General features: G+C 44.0%; 2 protein-coding genes across 3 annotated transcripts; one reads left to right on the top strand and one right to left on the bottom strand.

The window, feature by feature from the left end:
- Positions 1-666: 666 nt before the first annotated feature.
- C1H4orf46 (chromosome 1 C4orf46 homolog) lies at positions 667-2,240 on the bottom strand. Of its 2 annotated transcripts, XM_037377853.1 has the most exons (3): positions 2,046-2,240; positions 1,797-1,924; positions 667-1,525 (listed from the first exon to the last, which is right to left on the bottom strand). In XM_037377853.1, exons 1-3 carry the CDS (start codon positions 2,205-2,207, stop codon positions 1,510-1,512), a joined length of 306 nt encoding a protein of 101 aa, XP_037233750.1. In that variant the 5' UTR covers positions 2,208-2,240; the 3' UTR covers positions 667-1,509. The 2 variants fall into 2 exon arrangements, with proteins under 2 accessions (XP_037233750.1, XP_037233742.1); XM_037377845.1 differs by having other exon boundaries at positions 667-1,924.
- Positions 2,241-2,472: 232 nt separating this feature from the next.
- Positions 2,473-24,048, top strand: ETFDH (electron transfer flavoprotein dehydrogenase). Its single transcript, XM_037377805.1, has 13 exons — positions 2,473-2,599; positions 4,461-4,607; positions 5,276-5,505; positions 6,989-7,070; positions 7,315-7,433; positions 7,740-7,817; positions 10,503-10,649; positions 15,784-15,924; positions 17,924-18,067; positions 21,132-21,300; positions 22,562-22,744; positions 23,098-23,319; positions 23,626-24,048. The coding sequence occupies exons 1-13, from the start codon at positions 2,566-2,568 to the stop codon at positions 23,787-23,789; spliced, it is 1,860 nt and encodes a 619-aa protein (XP_037233702.1). The 5' UTR covers positions 2,473-2,565; the 3' UTR covers positions 23,790-24,048.
- Positions 24,049-24,275: the final 227 nt, after the last annotated feature.

Genomic DNA, 24,275 nt, shown 5'->3' with positions numbered 1-24,275 from the left:
TTACTTATCCCATCTGAAACAATCCCCTAGATGCAGTTCCTTCACATACACTTACTGAGGAGAGTCTTTTCCATTATGAATTACCACAACTTCCCTGCTTCTTCTTTCAGTACCGTGCTCACAGTCTGACGGTCTAGAAGCCCACAAAGGTAAAAGACATGCTTCTTTTGCACTGATGACTTGAAGCTTTTTAAAATGAAGTTAAAAGATACTTCCAATGTTTGCACTTAACTTCTTAACAGCATAAGAAGTAGAATTAAGAAAAGTGTGATTCACGCTTCAACTGTTTACAGAACTTTGGATTATCTTGAAATCAAAAATTGTTAAGCATCTTGTTTCCACTACTGTTATGTTTTATTGAAATAAAAGATTACCTGCTGAACAAAATGACTTTTCCAAGTTGCCTTTGCAACATTTTGGGTTGCGGGATTAAAAACAGCTAAGTGAAATCCTGCCATGTGGATTGCCTTTAACTGGGATAATTAGAACTCAATTTAATACAACTTGTGTACTTTGAGGGGCCAAGTCTCCTCAAGGACTGTAACTGCTTTTGATGAGATATGCAAGGATGTCTCTCCTTACCACTACTTCCTTTTTCTCTTAACTTGCTTATGGATATATTCAATGTTGTAATTTTTTCTGTAATTAACACAAGAATATGCATTATTTCAGATTTTTTTTTGTAACATCTTTATTGTTTTGATAAGAAAACTACAGTTTGTCTTTTAAAATGTCCTTCTACCAGTAAAAATAAGGCTGCCTAACAAATCATGGTAAAGCCATGTTCTCCTGCAGCCTGTCATTGCATTTCAGCATTACTTTTTTCACAGTGCTCTGGTAAAGGTATAGGAATTTCAGGACAGCTACTTATTACACATTAGTGATCTTTTGGACCAAAATGTTCTGTTAACAACAAGCTCTAGATTAACTAACTAGTAACTGCTTAAGGCAAAGATAAAAAATAGGGCCAAATACTGAAAAAGCTCTAACATGCTTTCTGAGAGATGGGAGAAACCATTTCACCGACTCTTTTCTAACTGATGGAGGCTTTTACTTACAGTTCAGAATAATCCATCCTATCAATAAATGATGCTGTTAAACTTCTACCATGCAGAGATATATGGTCCATCATAAGGCACTTTATTACAACAAATTATAGTGTAAAATTGTTTGCAGTAATCAAACATCTTGCAACACATCTGCAGCTTTACAGAAATGTATTGCAATACTGCTAAAAGTAGGCAGGTTTGGCACATAAGGCTTATGTGAAGCTTGTAAAAGAGACACAACTTGCCGTATTACCCCATCCTCAAGACAAAGCGTGCATAGAGAAAAGCTGAAGTTAGTTCAGCAAGTTGCTCTGGGGTTGGCAGTGTTTCCGCTGGTGACAGCTCCTAAAGCAGGGCTGGCGAGACCTCGCAGGACACCAGTTCCCCACCAGTAATGTGTTCTGAAGGTACCACACAGGCTGACTTTGCATCCACCGTGCCGGGGGGCGGTTAGAGTATTTCATGAGCGCTTTGAGCTGCAACAGAAGAGTCTAAAAGTCAAAACCGATTCCCTAAACAAGGCCATTTTAGCCGGTGACTTACACACAACATCCATACGACTCATCAAATATTTCTGAAAGAACGCCGGGCTCACGGGGAGCTGCTGCAGGAAAACAAAAATCCACGCCAGCTCCTAAAGAAGCTGGTTCGCAACAGCCCCGCACCCCGGCGCGGCGCAGGCGGGGGCTCGGCGGGCCGTGCGGGGGGCGCGGGCAGGGTCAGCCGCTGGGCTTCAGGGACTCGTACCCCTCCCTCAGCAGGTCCCGCCATGTTCGCAGGAACCGGGCGTTCTCCGAGCACTTGGTGGCGAGCTCCTCCACCTGGGCCGACACGGCCGACGTCGCCTCCAGGATCTTCGCCAGCGAGCAGGCGGCCTGGGGGAACGGCAGAGGTTGGGGGTCGCCGATGCCCTGCAAGCCCCGCCCAGCGCCCTCCGTGAGGAGTCCCCCGCCCGCCCGCCCGCCCGCCCGCCGCCGCCGCCGCGCCGGCACTCACGTTGCCGATCTGCATCTCCACCTCCTCCAGCAGCTCCCGCGCGTCGCCGGCCGGCAGCTCCGGCGGCCGCGACCCTCCGCTCCCGCCGCGGACCCTCCGGGGCCCGGCGCCGGGCGATCGCTCGGGCACCGCCGCGGGCGGCAGCGGCCCCGCCTCGGCCATGTCCCGCTCCGCGCACCGGCGCCGCCCGCCGCCCCGCCCACCCCGCGCCGAGCCCCGCCTCCCGCCCCAGCCCCGCCCCCGGCGCGCGCTAGGGGCGGGGGACGGGCGGCGCGCGTCTCGCCGGGAGCGGTAGTCGTTCCCGCCGCCTCCCTCTCTGGGAGGGAATCGGTGCGTACCCGCCCCGGAGGGCGGCTGCCCCGCCGCCGGGAGCGCTGGGAGCCGTAGTCCTGCCTGCGGGGCGGGACCCGTGGCCCCTCGCCGGCCACCGAGCGCGCAGGCGCGGCCGAGGGCAGCCGGGGGGCGTGTGCAGGGCCGTCGCGGGGACCGGAGGGCGCTGGGGGGTTCGCGGGCCGCCGCCATGCTGCTCGCTCGCTGCCCGGCCTCTAGCCGAGGTAACGCGCTGGCTGGCTGCGGGGGCGGCCGGGCGGCCCGAGGGGACGGGGCTGGGGCAGCCGCCGCTCGGCGGGGCGGGCGGCTGGCGCGGCGCGGAAGGAGAGCAAAGGTCGCGGCGGGGGCGCGCCCGGGTGTCCGGACGCGGGGCTGGCGGGCGGCCGTGGGGCGGGGGCCGTGGGGCGGCGGGGCTCCCCCTGCCCCGGCAGCCTCTGTCCGCCCGAGCTGGCGGGACGGGCGGGCCGAGCCGGGCCTGAGCGCTGCCCGAGCCCGCCCGGCGCGTTACGGGCGCACGGAGCGTGCGGCTGTTTTGGGAGCGTCGCTGGGTGCCCACCAGCCGCAAAGGGCGAAGTAAAGTCGTTGAATTCGTGCCCGTGCTGAGGGGCTAAGCGTAGAGGCGGCGTGCTGGCCGCCGCCGGAGGGCCGTGGGACCGGGACGTACCTCCCGAGCAGGTGGCTAGCCCCGCGGCCGGCGCGGCCCAAGGCCGGCGGGCGGGTCGGGCCCGGCGCCCCGCGGGAGCAGCCTGCCCGGGAGCGGCCCGCCCGCTCGGGCCTCGGGCCTCGCTGGGGCTGTCAGGCGTGTGCCGAGCTGAATATCGCTCGTGTGTGAAATTAAGTGACGGGTTTTAACTCTGCTGTGTGAATTCATATTGCCGTCAGTTGTGCTCAAATAAAAATACCTCAAAAATCCAGTTAAGGTGGTGTGGTTTGGTATGTATGTGGAGGTGTAGTTGTTAACACTCTTACAAAATACTTTGGTCCCAGGTCCTGCCTGGTTGCAGGTAAAGGATAATTAAGAGTCACGAGGTTATATGATAATAACTTTTACGTTACGTTGGTTAAGTACAAAATTGCTGTTAAGAAACCAGCACAGGCAGCACTTACTACCTTGCATATGGTGACCAGCAGCAAGACTGTCCCTGTGGGGCGTTGCAGCGGAGGATGCTTGTGCTGGCATTGCCACTCACCATTCTCAACAAAGCGTTTCAGTCCTAGGATGCTGGGGATACTACTGGTGTAATTTTGCAGAAATACTTAAAATGCAATACTCTTTTTCTTCACCCCTGAAATTAGAGAAGGGAAAAGCCTTAAAGGAAGGAGAAGTACCTGTCAAGGTGCATTAGTTCATAGACCTTTTAACTATAGTTTTGGTGCGAACCGTACCCGTTTTCTGAGTACAAATTGCATGCGTATTTGTAATTTTTTGGTGGAAGAGGGAAATCGGGACAAGAATGCGACGTAATAAATCTTCCATTCGGTCCATTTGCTTAAAAAATTCTGATTTGCTTTTGCAACAATTAATGTATCTGCAGCAAAGGTAAAGTTTAACTGTATCTACGGTTTCTAGCTTTGGCTAAAGCATACTTAGGTTTACATCTGAGCTTTTATTGTAGACCATGACATGGACTTTAGCTGAACTGTCTGGTATATCAGTAGCCCAAACTGTGTGTCTCAACATGTGTTGAGATGTCAGAAGAGAGGAACCTGCATGTCATATCTCTACAGTTATTTGGTCACTTTGAATGAAATTCAAAATGAAGTAGGAGCTTAAAATGTGGTTCATCTGTGTGTTTCGTGCATGTTATCCTACGTCTGCTGTCAGAAATGGTGGGCCAGTGTATTGAGTGGTATTTTGTGAAGAATGCTTTAAGGGGAAGCTCTTCACTCTTCCCTCCCGATATAAAATTATATGGTGCATTCCTAACTTAAATGGTAAAATCTGTGTTTATGGTTTCTCATCTTCACATCACCTAGTAGTCTTTTCAGGGGGAGTTGTTATATTTGTTGTGCCACTTGTGTCTCTGAAAAGTCGAAATATTTGGAAAATTACCGATTTGACAAATTTGTTTCTTGTTTTTGCAGCACGTCAGGGCTTTCATGCTCTAAAGTTGATAAAGAGAGACTGCCATCCATCACTGCATATCGCAAGATGTGCATCTACTGCCTCTGTGCCTCGCATAACTACACACTATACAATTCATCCTCGGGACAAAGACAAACGATGGGAGGGTATGCAAAAAACCGCATTTTTGAAAAGTTTCTTTAGTATTGTTACTCAGTTCTAAATACCTTGAAACGTGTGGCTGGTTTTCTTTCTTTTTACAGAAATCCTGTACTCTTAAATACAGTACTAATACTCCAAATAGAAATGTTGTGGTTGCTATCTCACATGTATGTCTTTAGTGCTATGAAATGGCATCAGATTAAACTTGATCTGAGTTATTGAAAGAAAGTATATACGCAGCTCTTGTTTTAGTTACCATCACAAGATTTAATTTAGTGTAAAATAATGTCACGTGTTCTAATTAAGAGTCTTTTTTCTTTTTTCTCCTTTACCTAGAGTTTCACTGAGTGTCTTTGATACACCTAACCGACTGGGCTCTTCAGCTGAACGTTCTTAGATGGTGTTTACTTATGGTGCATAGAGATTGAGTGTATTTTTTTGTGGTATATCTTCTTACAACTTTAAAAGACCTAATTGTACATGGGTGTGCTAATGTCCTTCTCGCTTTTCCAAGCACTGAAGTGGGGATTCCATTTAATATTTAGCCTCCTTTTATGCAAAGTAATACTTCTGGGTTAGCCACTAGCCAGTACCACAGAACAAGGCTTAGTGAGAGAAGACTGAGGGAAACTGTAGAATGGTTTATATTTTTATCTTTTTTTCTCTATTAAAGGGGTAAATATGGAAAGATTTGCAGAGGAAGCTGATGTTGTCATTGTTGGAGGAGGCCCTGCAGGTCTTTCTGCAGCTATTCGACTCAAACAGTTAGCTGCTGAGCACAACAAAGAAATACGTGTTTGTCTGGTGGAAAAGGCTTCCCAGATCGGTGCGCATACACTGTCTGGTGCTTGTCTTGAGCCAAGATCCTTAGAAGAACTGTTTCCGGACTGGAAGGAGCGGGGGGTATGTATTGAGTATGTAAACACCGAAATTGCCAGCTTGTAACGAACTCTGTATCTGACTCAGTCTGGTATGACTTAGTACCTTGGTACCTTTGGCACTTAGTACTGCTTTGAAATACGTTGTTCTAACAAAACCAAAAAAACGTTACCTTCTTTCTAGTCTGTTTCCTTTAGTTCAACAGTGCTAGTTTTATATCTACACAGATATGCTGTGGCCTTTGCTGTTTTAGAGAGTAGTCTTACTGCAGATACGCAGTATGTCTGATGTGTCCTGGGATGCACTACACTTACTGCCTTTGTGCAGAATCCAGCTCCCATGCACCAGCCGTAATATGGTTAGTTCTTGGCAATGTCAGACTCACTGCTTCTGTACAGTAGTTCTCTGTAGTGTCAGAAAATGGCACACATGCTGACTTTTGTGCAGACATAGAGATTTTTTGGAGGCCTAAGATGCTTCTAGGAGGGAGGATAACAAGAAATGAGCCACCATCTGTTGTGGTTTAACCCTAACTGGCAGCTAAGCACCATGCAGCTGCTTGCTCACTCCCTGCAGTGGGATGGGGGAGGGAATTGGAAGGACAGAAGTGAGAAAATTCATGGATTGAGATAAAGACAATTTCATAGAATAAGCAAAACCTGTGCACACAAGCAAAGCAAGGAATTCATTCATCACTTCCCATCAGCAGGCAGGTGTTCAGCCATCTCCAGGAAAGCAGGGCTCCATCAGGCATAATGGTTACATGGGAAGTCAAACACCATAACTCCGAGTGTCCCCCACTTTCTTTTTCTTCTCCCAGCTTTATATACTCAGTGTGATGTTCTATGGTATGGAATATCTCTTTGGCTAGTTCAGGTCAGCTGCTCTGGCTGTGTCCCCTCCCAATTTCTTGTGCCCCTCCAGCCTTATTGCTGGCAGGGCCTAAGAAACTGGAAAGTCCTTGATTTAGTATGAACATTACCAAGGAACAACTGAAAACATCCATGTGCTGTCAATGTCGTTCCCACACCAAATCCCAAACACAGCACTGCACCAGCTACTAAGAAGAAAACACAATCCCAGCTGAAACCAGGACACCATCTCTGCCTGAGCAGCCACCTGACTTGCAGCCAGTGCCTGCTGTCACCTGGGACCTGCAAGAAGTGGTCTATCAGCTAGTTGTTTTGTCTTACTGGGATAAATATGGAAGTTGAGCTGCCTCCTTTAGAAAGGTCTAGAATACTGATGTAGTACAAGCCTGTGTACAAACTATAAAAGTGATTTGTAAGTACTTGTTCCGTTTTTTTTTTTTACCTCAGTAGTTGTGTCGACTCTTGCCTGTTGACTGCCTCAAAGTACCTTATCTTCTCTTCTGTGATACCTTCCTACAGAAGTGCTTTATTGAACCCTTACAACTGCCAGTTTATTTTATTTATCATTGTTTGTGTTGGATTGGCTAGAAAAGCATAACACTCAGTACTGTTTCTGTTTCCATTTTTTAATGTAGGCTCCACTTAATACTCCTGTAACGGAAGACAAGTTTGGAATTTTAACAAAGAAATCTAGAATTCCAGTGCCAATTCTTCCAGGTAAAGTTTAATGAGGTGATAGAGAGTCATCTTTTTCTGTGTCTTTTTTAACTTTTCCATGAATCAAACAATTTTGATTCAGCATAGTGCAGCAAGTATATGTAGAATGTGGATGATGTCTGTGGTAATGCGTGACGTTACTGTGAAGATAGTAGTCGCAGAAGTAATGACATCTTGATGTATGCAACTTCTTTTATTTTGCCTACTGTTCTATGTTTTATGTGTGTGTGTTTTGTTTGCCTAGGGCTTCCGATGGTTAATCATGGAAATTACATAGTACGTCTGGGCCACTTTGTGACTTGGCTAGGTGAGCAAGCAGAAGCTTTGGGTGTTGAGCTGTATCCAGGCTATGCAGCCGCTGAGGTAATGACATCAGTGTGTATATGACAAGCATTTTTGTAACCCCTTCCACTCCCAATTACCTGTATATTCACAACATTCCTCTTAACAGACGTGTGTAGTGAAAACTGTGTTTCAGTGTCTAAATTCCCTGGCCCAGATCCAGCAAAGTGCAAGTGGATCGTACAGTATGTTAATAAATACATAATCTTCAAGTTTGACCATTAAAGACATTGTGCTTAGTTAGAAGTTCTGCATTAGAACTTTTTATGAATGGACTAAAATGGCAAATCATTAAAATGTGTTTTGTTTGTTTAAATATTTCCAAAGGTTCTTTTTCATGAAGATGGTAGCGTGAAAGGAGTAGCAACTAATGATGTAGGCATTCGAAAGGATGGAGCACCTAAAGTAAGTAGGCATTTTCCCCATAACTAGAGTCTAATTATGGAAATTGTGATGTATCTGCTTCTACTGCATCAGTAGTCTTGCTGCAGCCTAAGAAAAATGTAAAATTCTGTACCTGTCTTCCCTCTCTGTATATAAAATGGATCAATATCTGTGAAAGTTCTGGTCTCAGAACATTGTAAACTTCTTCTGAGAATAGTAGGAAAAGCCTTCACAGAAAGGTTTGTTTGAGGGTGACTTGAAGGAAATACTGTAAGGGTGTTTTGGCATGTGTGAAGTCAGGAAACAAAGGAAAGGATTCCAGGAACTCCTCGAAAAGAAAGGTGCGAAGGTGAAATAGAAAACTGTTGTCCCGCTGGTAACGAGCAATGTATAAGGGAGTGTGCTTCTGGCTCTTTTCGGGTTTTTGATATTTACAACTGCAGTTGTATTTGTTGACAGTCTGTCTACCTTGCTGGGGCAAAGTGCACACTGAATCTCTATACCTTTTTCCTGGTGGGTCACATTTCTGTATCCAGAAGGTGACTCCCAGCCCTAGGTGTTGGACTTTGACTTTCAGTGGGATACAGAACCTATGGTAAGCATGTTGCTTCTCTGCCATACATTAGGGACAGTTTGGCACCTCAGAACAACTTTCACGTGGAATTTATTTGGCTATGGAAATTATGGGTACAGGTTTTTTCTTAAGGTTTACTTTCTTTTATGAGGTTTCTTACTAGTTCCTTAGAGTTTCAAAGAGATACTTACTTTCACATAAAATTGTGGGCTGTTTTTCCCATTTAAGGCAGGGAATGAGAAGTAAAGATTTATTCTTATTTTGAGGGAATATAGAAAATGGAGGAGGAAGTGATGGCAGGGAAAAGTAATATTTTTTTCCAGTATAATGTTGTCTGTCTCCTGCAGCGGATGGGTGCACTGTTATTTTCAGATATACATTTTGCCCAGTAGGAGGAGCAAGTAATAAAAAATAAAGTTTCTGTGGTAATATAAATTTATTGGGCGTTTGGTTTTGTTTTAAAATGGGAAGGAACTGTGATTTATTTATTTTCAAGCATCCTCAAAACCTAGAATTTCTTCTATTTTTTCTGAAGAATGTGTCTATTAACTTTTTTCATGTAGGTCATTAGTGTGCCACTACTGCAGCTTTTTGAGTATTCTAGTGTTCTAGCTGTCAGTTAGGTCAGCTGATATTGCCTCCAGTGTATAAAGGTTCAGGCAAATACACATAGTTTGTATAACCTTCAAGGCAAGAATATCTTCAATGTGTTTATACAGAGCCTAATCAAATAGACTGTGGTTAATGAATAGGGTTTCACCTTGCAGTCAGCACCAATCAAACAAAAATGCCAGTGGTAAAAATACATAGTAAAAAGTTGCACGTTAATTCTTATGTAGAACCTGGAGAAAGTTGTTAACCATGACATACAACTTTGAAACATTTCAGTAATGTGACAGATTCATGAATTTCTGATGGTTACAGTGTGCAGTTGTAGTTAATTGGTTTATTTTCTGTAAATCTACTTCAAATTGGACAATATATATTTTTAATCTTTAGATCAAGTAGTAACTCCCTGTAGTTCTTTAAGTGTTCTGTAAGATTAATTCACGTTCAGGTTGACTGCATCAGAAATTCAAAGACTACAAAAAAAATCTGGCAAAATCTTGTAACTCCTGTTTAAAGGTAATGCTCAACCAGAGGGAATATTTTCATTTGCTAGCCTTTCAGATATTTCCAACCAGTAAGTTACAGGCAGATCACACCTGAAAGACAATTCAAAACCAAAGCAATAAGCTGCTCCTGGACTTATGCTGGCTTGCCTTGAGATGGTTTTATTAAGTCTGCTGGATATCTTCATCCAGAACTGTTTGCATGATCTTTTTCAACATTAAACTTTCTGACTCAAATCAAGCTTTTTTCTTTTTAAAAAGTTTTAGGGTTTTCTCTGCAAGATTACGTATATTTAGAATCTTGTATCCTTGCATTGTAAATTTAATCTAGTAATATTCCAATCCAGTGCACTCACGTATAAAAGTGACATGCTCATATACAAGTATGCCGGTTCCCCTTATCTTACTCTCAGTTTCATTGGAATTTTTGATAAGAAAGTTTTTTTGTAATGATACTTAATGTTATTTTACTTTCACTATATGTTTTGACATGTAAGATTGGTGTAATATTATAGTAACTTCATTTTGAGATAGTGGCTTCTTTTGGGGGCAGGGGTGATGCTGGTTTTTCTGATCTGGTGTTTCTGTCTAGCCTCTATCATATACATGTGTATGTGTGGGGCACAATGTTTTATTGTGATGTGAGTTCATGAAAAAAAAATGGAAGTGTGAAGTTACAGGTTAAGAGCCTTTGTTCTGTCAAGGCACATATGTGACTCTGCACCATATGAACGACCAGATGCGATGCAAATATCCCCCAATGTGGAAAAGATCTTTTTTCAGTAGCAAATGGCCATTCACTGTACTGCTGCTTTACTGCAGTCCCCTTACAAGATTTGCCAGGGTTCCATCATGGTTAGGTGGAAAAGACAACTGGACTAGAGCCATAGCTTGCAATGGTTTATGGGTTCTGGGCAGTGCCACAAAGTAGTATAAAATCACTTTATTGCCCTCCATCTTCTTGCTGTGAGTTTGACATGGCAAAGATCTAACTGATGATGAAATGCTCTACTTTTTCAGGCTACCTTTGAAAGAGGTTTGGAACTTCATGCTAAAGTCACAGTCTTCGCTGAAGGTTGTCATGGACATCTAGCCAAACAGCTGTACAAAAAATACAATCTAAGGGAGAAGTGTCAACCCCAGAGCTATGGCATTGGACTGAAAGAGGTATCACCTGCGTAATTTTAACAATTAAGGAAAATACTGTTACACTGTAAAGTAGTTTTTATTTGCTTTTAAGCTAATTTGAGTAAGCCATTAGAATGATAGATTTTGAGTTACACTTTCAGAATTCAGAATTTTTGCTATTCCAAAGCGGATCAGAGAAGATGCTCCCTGAATGTTGATTGTTTCATTTCAGCTGCTTCTCCTCTTATGTCTGTGTTATAGAGGTACCTGTGAATCCACTCTTATGTTAATTTGATTTCAAATTACGTTCATTTGTGAAACCTGTTTTCAGCACTTTTACTAAATGAGGCAGGGATTCACGCTGCCTAGTTTTAAGGCTTTTTAGTACCTGAAGAGGGGTGGAAGGGCTTTCTGTGGGGTTTCTGTATGTTAATTAGAGAGGGTGATAGAAAAGAACTGTTCCAGGTGGTGAGTCATGATCTTGGAAGTGCCTGCTGGGTGAGCTATTTTTTCACCCCCCAAAATCTGTTCACTGGGCTTATAAAATTGGAATAGAGTTCAGGTTTCCTTTTTAAAATATTTCATAGTAAGGAAATACCCCTCATGAAAAAGAGCTGTATTATTTAGAATACGTTCAGAGTTTGACTATAACATATTCTTCGTTTATTACTTCAAGCATGTGCTTCAGCTACAAAATATTTGTTAAATAATTAGTTTACACTTCTGTAGAGAATAACCACTCTGGAAATCTATGACAGGTATTAGAAATTGTAACTAAAACTATAAGTTGTCTTTAAAGCAGGGTTTTGCTGTAGAGTTCCTTTGCTTCCAGATGAGACTGACTACTTCAGCAACTAGTACAGTCCAATAGGAATGGATCTGTAAAGTGAAATAGTTGGTGCTGATGAGCTGATACCCATGCTATGCACATTTCAGGTTTATTTTTACTTTGGACTAGCTCTGACCTAGTCCTGTGGACTGAGTGCCCTTTCATGACTGGGATGCTTTAGATGGGCTTCTGGAGCCTGTTGTACAGTTTAGTTTCATGTGAAAGGAATCCAGTTCGTGCTTTCCGTGGTTGCTGTACAATGTGAACGAAAGCACAGTAAGTGGGAGGAATCAGGAGTCCAGCTAAAGAATCTGGCTCTTCATCTAAAATGGAACATTGATGTAAGCCTTCTACAGTCCACTGACTATTACCTGCCGCCGCTGTTTCACGCGGCCACCAGTGATACAGCCAGGAGCAGTCTGAGGAGTAGTAAAAGCATTACAGAGCCCTGGCAGTGGTGGTAAGGGACTCTGAAGCACAGGTAGTTTTTTCATCAGTCCTCCTGGTCAAAGGGAAGAGGTTTGAAAGGGCCAGTCAAATCTAGTGAACCAACAAATGATTACAGGACTGGTGCCACAGCCAGGGGTTTGGTTTCTTAGACCATGGATCTCACTTTGAGAAACCTTGTCTGCTAGAGGCTCGTGAGGTCTGTCAGTCAGAGCCTGGGAGGAACATCTTTGATCATAGGCTTGCCGGCTCGTGAGGAGAGCTTTAAACTGAAGGTGCTGGGGGACAGGAACCTTGGTCCATCCCACTCCTACCAGTTTGATGCCAGTGCCAGCAAGACATGCCCAGAGCCTGGAGAGGGATGGCAGGGCAGCAGGAGAGCATTTTAAGAGCAGCACAAAGGAATTGCAGCCGCTCCAGCCAGTAAGTCTGCTTCATTGGGGGCCCAGCTTAAATGCCTCTATACAAATGCATGTAGCATGGGGAATAAACAAGAGGAGTTAGAGATGTGCACATGCCTGCAGGGCTACAATCTTGTTGGCATCATGGAGACACGGTGGGATAGTTCCTATGACTGGAGTGTTGGAATGGAAGGACAGGCTCTTTAGGAAGGACAGGTGGGGAGAAGAGAAGGGGCTGTTGCCCTCTGTATCAAAGACCAGCTGGAGTGCATGGAGTTCTACCTGGGGATGGAAGAGAAGCTGACCAAGAGCTTATGAGTCATGACTAAAAGGTGGGCAGGGGCAGTTGACATTATAGTGGGGGTCTGCTACAGGCCACCTGACCAGGAAGACTGAGCAGATGAGGCCCTCGATAGGCAGATAGGACCTGCCTGATGTTCACAAGCCTTGGTCCTCATGGGGGGCTTCAATCTCACTAATATTTGTTGGAGGGACACAACACGGCAGGGCATAGGCAATCCAGGAGGTTCCTGGAATGCATTGATGATAGCTGCCTTCTCCAGGTGACAGAGGAGCCCGTGAGGAGAGGTGCCATGCTGGACCTTGTTTCCAGCAGCAAGGAGGGGCTGGTGGCGAATATGAAGCTCAAGGGCAGCCTTGGCTGCAGTGATCATGAGATGGTGCAGTTCCAGATCCTTAGGGCAGCGAGGAGGGTGCACAGCAAGATCACTACCCTGGACTTCAGGAGAGCAGACTTGGGCCTCTTCAGGGATCTATTTGGTAGAGTGTACCATGGGATAGAGCCCTGGAGGGAAGAGGCACTCAGGAAAGCTGGTTAATATCCAAGGATCACCTCCTCCAAGCTCAGGAGTGATGCATCCCAACAAAGAGGAAATTGGTCAAAAACACCAGGAGCCCTGCATGGGTGAACAAGGAGCTCCTGGAGAAACTCAAACACAAAAAGGAAGCCTACAGAGGGCAGAAGCAAGGACACATAGCCTGGGAAGAATGCAGAGAAATTGTCCCAGCATCCAAGGATCAAGTTAGGAAAGCTAAAGCCCTGAGAGAATTAAATCTGGCCAGGGCCATCAAGGGCAACAAGAAAAGCTTCTATAGCTACACTGGTGATAAAAGGAAGACAAGGGAAAATGCGGGCCCTCTCCAGAAGGAAACAGGAAACCTGGTTACCTGGGACATGGAGAAGGCTGAGGTACTCAACAGCATTTTTGCCTCAGCCTTTACTGGTAGGAGCTCCAGCCACACTGCCCAGGTCACAGAAGGGAAAGGCAGGGACTGGGAGAATGAAGAACTGCCCACTGTAGAACACTGGGTTTGAGACCATCTAAGGAACCTGAAGGTGCACAAGTCCACGGGACCTGAAGAGATGCATCCCTGGGTCCTGAGGGAGTTGGTGGATGAAGTGGCTAAGCCACTACCCATTGTATTTGAGAAGCTGTGGCAGCCTGGTGAAGTTCCCACTGGCTGGAAAAGAGGAAACATAACACCCGTTTTTAAAAGGGAAATAAGGAATACCTGGGGAACGACAGGCTGGTCAGTCTCATCTTTGTGGCCAGCAAAAATCATGAAGCAGATCCTCCTGGAAACTGTGCTAAAGTGCATGGAAAATAAGGAGGTGATTGGTGAGAGCCAGCATGGCTTCACTAAGGGCAAATTGTGCCTGGCAAATTCAGTGGCCTTTTGCGACTGCATTACAAAGTTGGTGGATGAGGGAAAAGCAACTGTTGTCATCTACCTGGACTTGTACAAAGTTTTTGTCACATTTGTCCCACACAACATCCTTGTCTGTAACCTGGACAGACATGAATTTGATGCCTGACCACTTAGTGGATGAGAAATTGGCTGGACGGTCACACTCAGTTGCCATCAATGACTTGATGTCCCAGTGGAGACCAATGACAAGTGGCATGGCATTGGGGGGGGGGGGGGGGGCGGGGGGAGTGGGGTGTGTGTATTAAGACTGGCACTGTTTAACATACTTGTCGGTGACATGGACAGTGGGATCGGTGCACCCTCAGCAGGTTGGCTGATGACACCAAGCTGAGTGGTGTGGTCAGCACGCTGGGGGGAAGGGATGCCATCCAGAGGGACCTTGGCAGGCTTGAGAGCTGGGCCCGTGTGAACCTCATGAAGTTCAACCAGGCCAAGTGCAAGGTCCTGCATGTGGGTCAGGGCAATCCCAAGCACACATACCAGCTGGGCAGAGAAGGGATTGAAAGCACCCCTGAGGAAAAGGTCTTTGGGTGTTGGAGGATGAAAAGCTCAACACAGCCTGGAAATGTGTGCTTACAGCACAGAAAGCCAACTGTGTCCTGGGCCACACCAAAAGAAGTGTGACCAGCAGGTCGAGGGAAGTGATCCTTCCCCTTTGCTCTGCTCTCATGAGACCTACCCAGAGTACTGAGTTCAGCTTTTGGGGCCCCCAACATAAGGACATGGACCTGTTGGAGCAAGCCCAGAGGAGGGCCACGAAGAGGCTCAGAGGGCTGGAGCACCTCTCCTGTGATGACAGGCTGAGAGACTTGGGGTTGTTCAAACTGGAGAAGGCTCTGGGGAGACCTTATAGCAGCCTCTCAGTGCCTAAAGGGGGCCTACAAGAAAGCTGGAGAGGGACTTTTTACAAGGGCATGTTGTGACAGGACAAGTGGTAATGGCTTTAAGCTGAAAGGGGGTAGATTTAGAGTAGATATCAGGAAGAAATTCTTCACTGTGAGAGTGGTGAGGCACTGGAACAGGTTGCCCAGGGAAGCCTGGACGTGTTGGAGGGCAGGTTGGATGGGGCTTTGAGCAGCCTGGTCTGGTGGAAGGTGTCCCTGACCATGGCAGGGGCGGTGGACCTAGATGATCTTCTAAGGTCCCTTCCAGCCCAGACCATTCTATGTACCCTCCATGCTTGAGCTGATCTAATGATGCTCAGCTGCCCTCTGTCAATAGACTGCATCTGGCACATAATTCCATGGTGAAGAGACATTTTGTGAAATAAGCAGAAAATTTATTCACTAGTGGAGACATGAAGATGCTTCTGTGAGTTTGCTGTGGATCAGATGAGCAGAGATGTGCAGAAGAGAGCAGAAAGAGGACAACCTGTTTGACAGCAAATATTTAGATCAACTGAGGCATATTGTTAAGCCTGACCTTGAAAAATTTGTGAGGAAGTTGCAGTGATTCATATGAAAAACTGATGATTTTAAAGAAAAAAGTCAACATAAGCATTGTAGTTGAATGGAAATTTTGGGTATAGTACTGGAGCCTGTCAGTGCTTTCCTGATGTGCGCCATTTCAAAGAGAGAAGTATTAGGAAATTCTTAAATGGTAATACAAAACAAGTATACTTATTACTTGGTATTTTGACGCATGAATTTATGCATTGGTCATAGAGTAAATTGATATTCTTCTATATTCAGTTCTGTGTTTGTTATGTTATTGAAAGACCATTACTTTGCAATACAAAGTCATTTTTTGGTCATCTTCATTTTAGTTATGGACTATTGATGAAAAGAAATGGAAACCAGGAAGAGTAGAACATACTGTAGGCTGGCCTTTAGACAGACATACATATGGAGGATCCTTTCTTTATCACTTAAATGAGAGTGAACCTTTAGTTGCTCTTGGATTTGTGGTAAGTGAAGTTGGTTTTTTTTATGCTTGTTTATTGTTGTTTGCTCTTCATTTTATGCAGTTTCTTTTCTCTGTTTCAATGTGAAGATGAAAACACAAGAACAGCAACAGACCAGATTTAGTACTTTCTTAATCTTAAGCGCGCTTATATCCATGTTAGGAAAGGTCAATTTGTCGTGTTAATCTGTCTTTATTCCAGTGCTTCTTACTAAGAACAAAACTAAAAACTTACAAATAAGGTTTTTTGCAAACCAATTTTGATAAAGCTAAAACCAAACAAGTAAAACTGCTCGCAAAATTTTTGCAAGTTAGGTAATGCCTAAATCACATAGGTTTTGTGCAATTCCATTTCCTCAGTTGTGTGCCAGCCTTGGGTGCAACTCCACATTATGAGAGAAGGGTGTAAAGTGGAAGCATTCTGCAGTTCCACAAGAAGCATGCCTTGCATTTCTGAGCTCTTGATTGTTCTTACCATTATTCACCCTCGTTCACCTTGCCACCTTTAGCAACTGCCTTTCTGAATTGGACAGGCAGCGGCTTCTTTCTTACTGCCTCTTTATCAGAAGCGTCGGGATGACTAGAGACACAGTGTTGTGTCATTCTGCCAGCCAGTGATGGATGGAGTGATGGTAGGAAATATGTTCCTAGCACCTGCAGTTCGAAATGAAGCATGTATTCTTTATCCCATGCATGTGCTTTACACACAGATGGTGTAAGAGTCAGGCACGCTATCTGGACTTTCAGCAGCATGGAATTCAGGTGACGCTTTGGTCTCCTAGATTTCAGAAGGATTCCAGAGTGTTTTTCTGGGGGTGAAAGTTATATTTTTGTCTTAACTGTTTTGTAAGAAACAGTGGAAAAAAACTTGTTAGCTTTTCTCAGGTGTGCATACCTGTCCTGTGCAGATTACCAATACTGGAATTAGTAAGTACAGACAATAGACATTCAAATTCTGTTTGTTTTTAGAAGGGTAAAGAGCTTTGATTCTTACAGAGATTGGTAATCAGTAATGTTCATATTATGTCCAGATAGGAGAAAATCAGCTTTTCTGTGAACATATGAGGGCATTTTTGTCTCTGAACTTTATACCTATGTCAGTCTGAGCTGATTCTTGTAGTAGGACTATCTCGTACTTACTTTGAAAATTGTTCATTAACTTTATCTAGCAAGGAAAGTAGATGCAAGCAGTGCCCTAAAAGCAGCGAGCTGCCAGAGAAATCAAGGTACTTTTTGTTGCTGACTCATGATATATTTTATTTGTCTCAAATAAAGCTTCCAGGAACTGGAAGTAACCCCTTTCTCAAAAGAGAAGATTTGGCAACATAAGTCCTTTTAAAGAATGTATTAAACATGGGAAATGCAGAGGTTATCTTTGGGCAAATTCTCGAATGTATAAGATAAGAATCCCAGGCATCCAGCCAATTGGCAGTCTTTCCCCCATTTGTTGCTTTCATCATTGCTCCCCAGTGCTTTACTACAATGGTTCACCTAATTGAAAATGATAATTGACTCAGCTAGATGATGTGAAGAACTGGTTAACATGTGAACATAACGACCTAGAAATAACGATCTAGAAATAACTCTTTTCCTCTCCTTTGAGCTTTTCTAGGGCAAAGAGGTTTTGAAACACAAAACAAGTTTTCTTGCTAGTTTTCTTGCTTATCCTGCCTGTTAAACCATGCTTAATTTAATTTCACTGTTTTATTTCAAAGACAGATGGAAGTTGCTTACAATGCAATTAAATGTTTTCCATGCTTCAGGTTTCAGATAGGGCAGGGAACAGTTTTGTAGCAGCAAATTCTCAGATTTGCTTCTACTGTTCTGCTAATAGTACATATTTTTGGCAGTAGGTTCTTTAAGTAGAAAGATCCTAAGGTTAGTTTAGTATAAAACAGATTTAAAGACTTGATGTGGTAATAGGCAATTGTTTTCTTTTCAAACTTTTGTGGAAATTACATACTTTATTTTCATTAATATTGCACTTTTCTGGTTTTTTTAAGGTTGGTTTAGATTATCAAAATCCCTATTTGAATCCATTTAGGGAATTTCAGAGGTGGAAGCACCATCCTAGTGTACAGCCTACTTTGGAGGGTGGAACAAGGATTGCCTATGGTGCCAGAGCGTTAAATGAAGGTGGTTTCCAGGTAATGTTTTCATGAAGCTCTTTACTTTGAGTTCTCTGTAACAATATTTCCAGTGCTTTAGATTTGAGTTGCATGTGGTTGGGAAACAACTGAACTATAATAAAGCTAGGTAAAGCCAGAAGTTTTGCTGGACAGAAAAGCCTTGCTATCTTGCTGGTTACTGGCTGCTGAGATTTGCTGGACTTAGGCTCTGTCATACTAAAAATCTTCTGACATAGTCACTTTATTTTCTAAATGAAATATAGTCATAGAATTGTTTAGGTTGGTAAAGCCCTGTAGGATCATCAAGTCCAACCATTAACCTAGCATTGCCAAGTCCACCACTAAACCATGTTCTTGAGCACCACATCTGCATGTCTTTTAAATACCTCCAGGGATGGTGACTCAACCACTTCCCTGGGCAGCCTGTACCAATGCTTGACAAGCCTTCCAGTGAAAAAGTTTTTCCTAATATCCAGTCTACATCTTCTCTGGCACAACTTGAGGCTGTTTCCTCTTGTCCTGTCACTTTTTACTAGGGAGAAGAGACCAATACAACCTCCTACACATCACTACAACCTCCTTCCAGTTAGTTGTAGAGAGCAATAAGGTCTACCCTCAGCCTTATTTTCTCCAGGCTCAGCAACCCCAGTTCCCTCAGCCATTTCTCATCAGACTTGTGCTCCAGACCCCCCACCAGCCTCGCTGCCCGTCCCTGGACACGCTCCAGCACCTCCCTGTCCCTCTTGCAGCGAGGGGCCCAAACCTGAACTCGGTACCTGAGGTGCGGCCTCACCAGTGCCGAGCGCAGGGGGATGGTCACTGCCCTTGCCCCGCTGGCCACACCGTTTCAGACACCAGCCAGGACGCTGCCGGCCTTCCTGGCCACCTGGGCACCCTGCTGGCTCCTGCCCAGCCGGCTGCCAGCCAGCACCCCCAGGCCCTTTCCCCCCAGGCCCTGCCCAGCCACTCTCCCCCAGCCTGGAGCGCTGCGGGGGGTTGCTGTGACCCAAGGGCAGGGCCCGGCACTGAGCCTGGTGGAACCTCGTACAGTGGCCTCGGCCCATCGGTGCAGCCTGCCCAGATCCTCTGCAGAGCCTCCTGCCCTCAGGCCGACCAACACTCCCGCCCAGCTGGGGGCCATCTGCAAACTGGCTGAGGGTGGGCTCCATCCCCTCAGCCAGGCCCTCCATAAAGACACTGAACGGGCCCCAGCACGAAGCCCTGGGGACACCGCGTGTGACCGGCCACCAGCTGGGTGTAACCCCACTCGCCACCACTCCTGGGGCTCGCCCGCCCAGCCAGCTTTTTACCCAGCGTAGAGTACGTCTGTCCAAGCCACGAGCAGCCAGGTCTCCAGGAGAACGCTGTGGGAGACGGTGTAAAAGGCTTTACCAAGGTCCACACAGACAACATCCACAGCCTTTCCCTCGTCCAAGGGGTCAGTCATCTTGTAGAAAGAGAACAGGTTTGTCAAGCAGCACCTGCCTTTCATAAACCCAGGATGGCTGGGCATGTAATCTTTCTGGATCCTGTCTAAGAGAGGAAAGAAATGTAACCAAATGTAACTAAAAATGTAGTTTTGGTTATATTGTTGCAGATTGATTACTTTGTCCGCTCTGAAGTGGAAGCTTGTCATATCACGTTGTAACACACTTGTGTTACTAGCTTAGTTCAGAAACAATTGTTAGTCCATTATTGACACAGATGAGATACAAAATGCCAAGATGTTTTAATCTAGACTTTTGTACAAGAGGGCCTTCTTTTTCCGTCCTGTGCCCTGGTTTATTGCAATGGTCATTACTGAATTTCTGACTTTGAAGAAGTAGCCAGATTGTGACCTCAGTTGCATATTCCTTATACTGCTCAAAACATGGCTGAAAGAACATGATATTTTTTAAGTACAGACATTGTTTGTGCTAAGTTAGACAGCAGGACTGCAGCTCTTGCACATCTCTGCCCGATCTTTGGACTTCTTTGCTGGACTTAAAATAACATGTCCCTGTGCACAGTTCCTAATATAAAAGTGTGGCTTATTTTGTTGGGGTTTTTTATTTATTTCCTGTAGATAGAATTGTCTGGTTAATGATGAAATCATACTTTTAAATGGCTTTTTTTTTAATACATGCTTTCAGTAATATAAAGCTTTATTGATGATTCACTTAGGAAGATTTTTAAGATTAGCTCTTCTTTTGCATGTGTTGCTTGGATTAATAACTGTAGCAGTCTGACTCACTTGCATCACTGGCATCCAGGAATATATTCTTATGTAAGTTGTTCTGTAGCTCCAGTTTTCTTTTTGGTGACAGTATTGCATCAAATAGGTGTATAAAATTGCCATCAATCTCAGCTTTTTTGTCTGTCATAAGTAACCTTATGATCGTGTTCTTTAGTCTTTGACATCTAGTGATGCTAAGTTGGTGTGAGAGAGAGCAAGTGAGCTCTTGGATGTTTCCCTGATTTTGTAGCTTTTTTGGATATGTGGAAGGAGGGGATGAAGTTTAATAAAACTACATCTACATAGCTGTTATTTCTTCTGTTTATCAAAATTGCGAAGTCAAGCACTTAAAACTAAAAGTGGGAGCGGGAGGGCGGGGACAGGACAACAGACAGGGAGGGCACTATGCAGTTTCATGGGGAAAAAATTGTGGAAAACCACCAAGTAATAAACTCTAAGATGAGATGCGTACAGCTTAGTGTGTGGAAAGCAGGAACACAAATGTGTCTTTTTTTTTTTTTTTTTTTTTTACCCAATTGACAGAAACTTGAAGGAAGAAAATAGTATCGGTGGCTGACATTGCCACAGTCCTGTTGCAGATAAAGCAGCTGGAGAGAGGATATAAGGAAAATATTGTCATGATGTTATACTCTGCCCTGGTACAGTGTCTGTATTCTTACCTGCTTACTGTGCCAAAGTTCCTTGATGAAATGGACTGACTGTGGTGTATTTTTAGATAGTGCACGTGCAAGTCTAAAAATGTAAAGGGCACTCAAGCCTAATGCCAGTTTCATGTGGAGAATGTTATTTTCACTTTAAAAGAACAGAACAAAATAAACAAAACACCTTTCTTTGTTTCCTCTTCAGTCAATACCCAAACTCACCTTCCCAGGTGGATTATTAATTGGTTGCAGTCCTGGACTCATGAATGTTCCTAAGATCAAAGGGACACATACTGCGATGAAAAGTGGCATGTTGGCTTCAGAAGCCATCTTTAGCCAATTAATCAATGAAAATCTCCAATCAAAGACAATAGGTAAGATCACTGTATTTTGGTTTGTAGTTACCTTGTGTTCCATTAAAATCTCCAGCAGCTTAGCAGTAACTAAATGTGTGAAGGAATTAGTTGGAAATGCAAATAAATCAGGAAATTAGTGTGGTTCAGTTATTCTGGAGATGGACATTGGTGCCATACGATTATTATTTTAGAAATATCTTCTCTGTAGTGGTGGACTCAGTCCTAGTGAGCTTTCATTCAGCTGCAGCAGGTGTATTGACACGTTGCCACAGAGGGTATGCTGAACAGTTAAAACTTCAACGAGTACAACAGGTTAAAATCTTGCAACCCATCTGAAACAATAAACATGCTTCCTGGGTCGTGTGCCACTCCTGTTTCATTATGGACAGGTTTTTTATGGTGTTTCCAGTTTTGTCAAGACTGTAGAATATTACAGCCCCCTTTCTTTTCTGTGTGTAGGTAATGAGCTTTTTCCAGAGCCTTATGTGAGACAGAAAATAGGAACTGTGTTTTCATGTATAGACAAGGCTTAAAACTTATTATTTAGAACACCTATTCCTATACAGTAGTAATGGAGAACGGTGAGGGGGAAGCTCTCAGAAAATTGTCATTTGAAGAAACAGGTTTTTTGTAAGATAATTACTTCGTTTTAACTACACTGCAATAGATGTGTCATGTCAAGTGTGCAGCATCTAGTATTTGTAAAGAATACAAAGAGTTTAAATCAAAAGCTTGTAGTCTAATGTGTCTCGTTCACTTGCTGATTACAAAGGGAAGAAAAAAACGTTCTCTAGCACTGGCATCATGTATTGGGCTGTAGTCATAGTTACTGAAATCAGAATGTTTGTGATTGTGTAATCTGTAAAGAAAAAGCTTTTGAACTTGACAATGTTGAAATTACAGACCTGACTCTTGGATCACAGGTAAATTCTCCTGGTCAATTTTTAGATTCTATGAGCAAGTGGCTGTTTTCCTGTAGAGGTGCCAGTACGGCCACTTGCCTGGTTATCTTTATATTTTGCTGAGGTTTGAGGCAATTTAACGCTGCTTGCGGGTGATTTAAGAGACTACAATGGAGCAGTAGGTATCTGCTGGTACCCACCAACAAACGGGTCTCTTCAAGAGGCTGAGATGTGTTGTCTAGTATATTCCTTGGTTATTGTTCTGAAGTTCTCATTTTGCTGCCTTGGTTGCTAACAATTGCTTTTATTCAGTAATTTTTTATTTCAAGGATAGTCTTTATGTACTGTAGGTACCTAACAAGTATGTACTGCCTTAGGACTTGATGTACAAGAATATGAAGAGAACCTGAAAAAGTCCTGGGTCTGGAAAGAGCTGTACGCAGTTAGAAACATCCGACCATCCTGCCACAGCATACTTGGTGTGTATGGAGGAATGATATACACGGGTATCTTTTATTGGATACTGAGAGGAATGGAACCATGGACGTTAAAACATCCAGGTAATTTCATTATCTCCTGAAAGAAGATACTAGATTTGTATGTCAGTCTTTTCTGGTCTTAGTCGAAGCTGCGTAGAGCACGTTCGGTCAAGTGGTAAGGCCTTAAAGTGTTGGAAAGAAAGCAATGATACAGCACTGAAGCCAACTTTGTCATATTACCTAGCATATAAGTGAAGACATGAAAGCACTGTTCTACTCAGCATAGGTTTTTTGTTTCATGAAAACGGCTACCTTTTATTAAATACTTCATTCTGATGATAAAGAAAGTTAAAATAGCTAAATTAAATTGTTTTTGAGTAACTGCAAATTACAGTAATTCTATACTGAAACTTTATTTATTAAAATATATTTAGGACCGGATTTTGCTCAGCTCAAGCCAGCCAAAGATTGCACGCCAATCGAATACCCAAAGCCTGATGGAAAAATCAGTTTTGATCTCCTGTCGTCCGTGGCTTTAAGTGGCACAAACCACGAACACGACCAGCCTGCTCATTTAACTCTCAAAGATGACAGCATCCCTGTGAGCAGGAATCTGGCTGTATTCGATGGACCAGAACAAAGGTTTTGTCCAGCAGGTAAGTAATAAAAATATGTCTCTGAGCTGTTATTGCAAGATGAAAGACTACTTTGGGAAGAGCTCACCTGGCCTACTACTTACTTCAAGTATACTATCCAAATCCTCCCCCTAGAACAGGGATCAAGTGCACAGTACTTTGAAGATTAAATGATTACTACGCAGAAGAAGGTAGTTGAATCGCACTAGTAATACACTTCCCTCATTGCGCTTGCTAAGTAGTAGAGTAGTAAGCTTTTCAGTAGTAGAGCATACATGCAGGGGGAAACTGCTCAGTGAAGTGATAGCTCTCTTTTGCTCTTCACAGGAGTTTACGAATATATTCCTCTGGAAACAGGAGAAGGATCAAGACTGCAGATAAATGCTCAGAACTGTGTCCACTGCAAAACATGTGATATTAAAGACCCAAGTCAGAATATTAACTGGGTAGTGCCTGAAGGTGGAGGAGGACCAGCATATAATGGGATGTAAACTTACGGGAAACCAATTCAGTGACTTCTGATCACCAACAATTAAGTTGGAGTATTTTATGCTGCACTGTAACTAAAGTACAGCACTGACCTGAATGTTAAAGAGTTTGAGACTAATATGCCATTCTGAATTTTAGGTATGACCGTTGCATTAAATGGAAAGTTGGTGCCTTGTGGTTAAACCCTAGCCTTATTTAAATAGGACTTCTTTACAGGAGTTGTGTGGTGGGCAGAATAAAGTTCTTCTCAGGACTGACAGAGGAACTTTGGATCTTGGAATTATTGCTGAAGTTCAGTGATAACAGAAGCCATATCCAGAATCTTGGGTATGGTAGAAGAATTTAGTATGTGCCCTTAAAAAAAAGTCTGTCTATATGTGTGATTTATACTATATGTAATCCTACCCTGCAGTAGGAAAAATACATCAGTCTAGAAAATTGTTACTGCTTTTAAGTGTTACACATTTTACATCAAATTTACAGGTGGG

The sequence above is a fragment of the Falco rusticolus genome, chromosome 1, assembly GCF_015220075.1.
Source record: "Falco rusticolus isolate bFalRus1 chromosome 1, bFalRus1.pri, whole genome shotgun sequence".
In the NCBI taxonomy this organism is placed as follows: Eukaryota; Metazoa; Chordata; class Aves; order Falconiformes; family Falconidae; genus Falco; species Falco rusticolus.
This window is presented reverse-complemented; position numbering and strand designations above follow the sequence as displayed.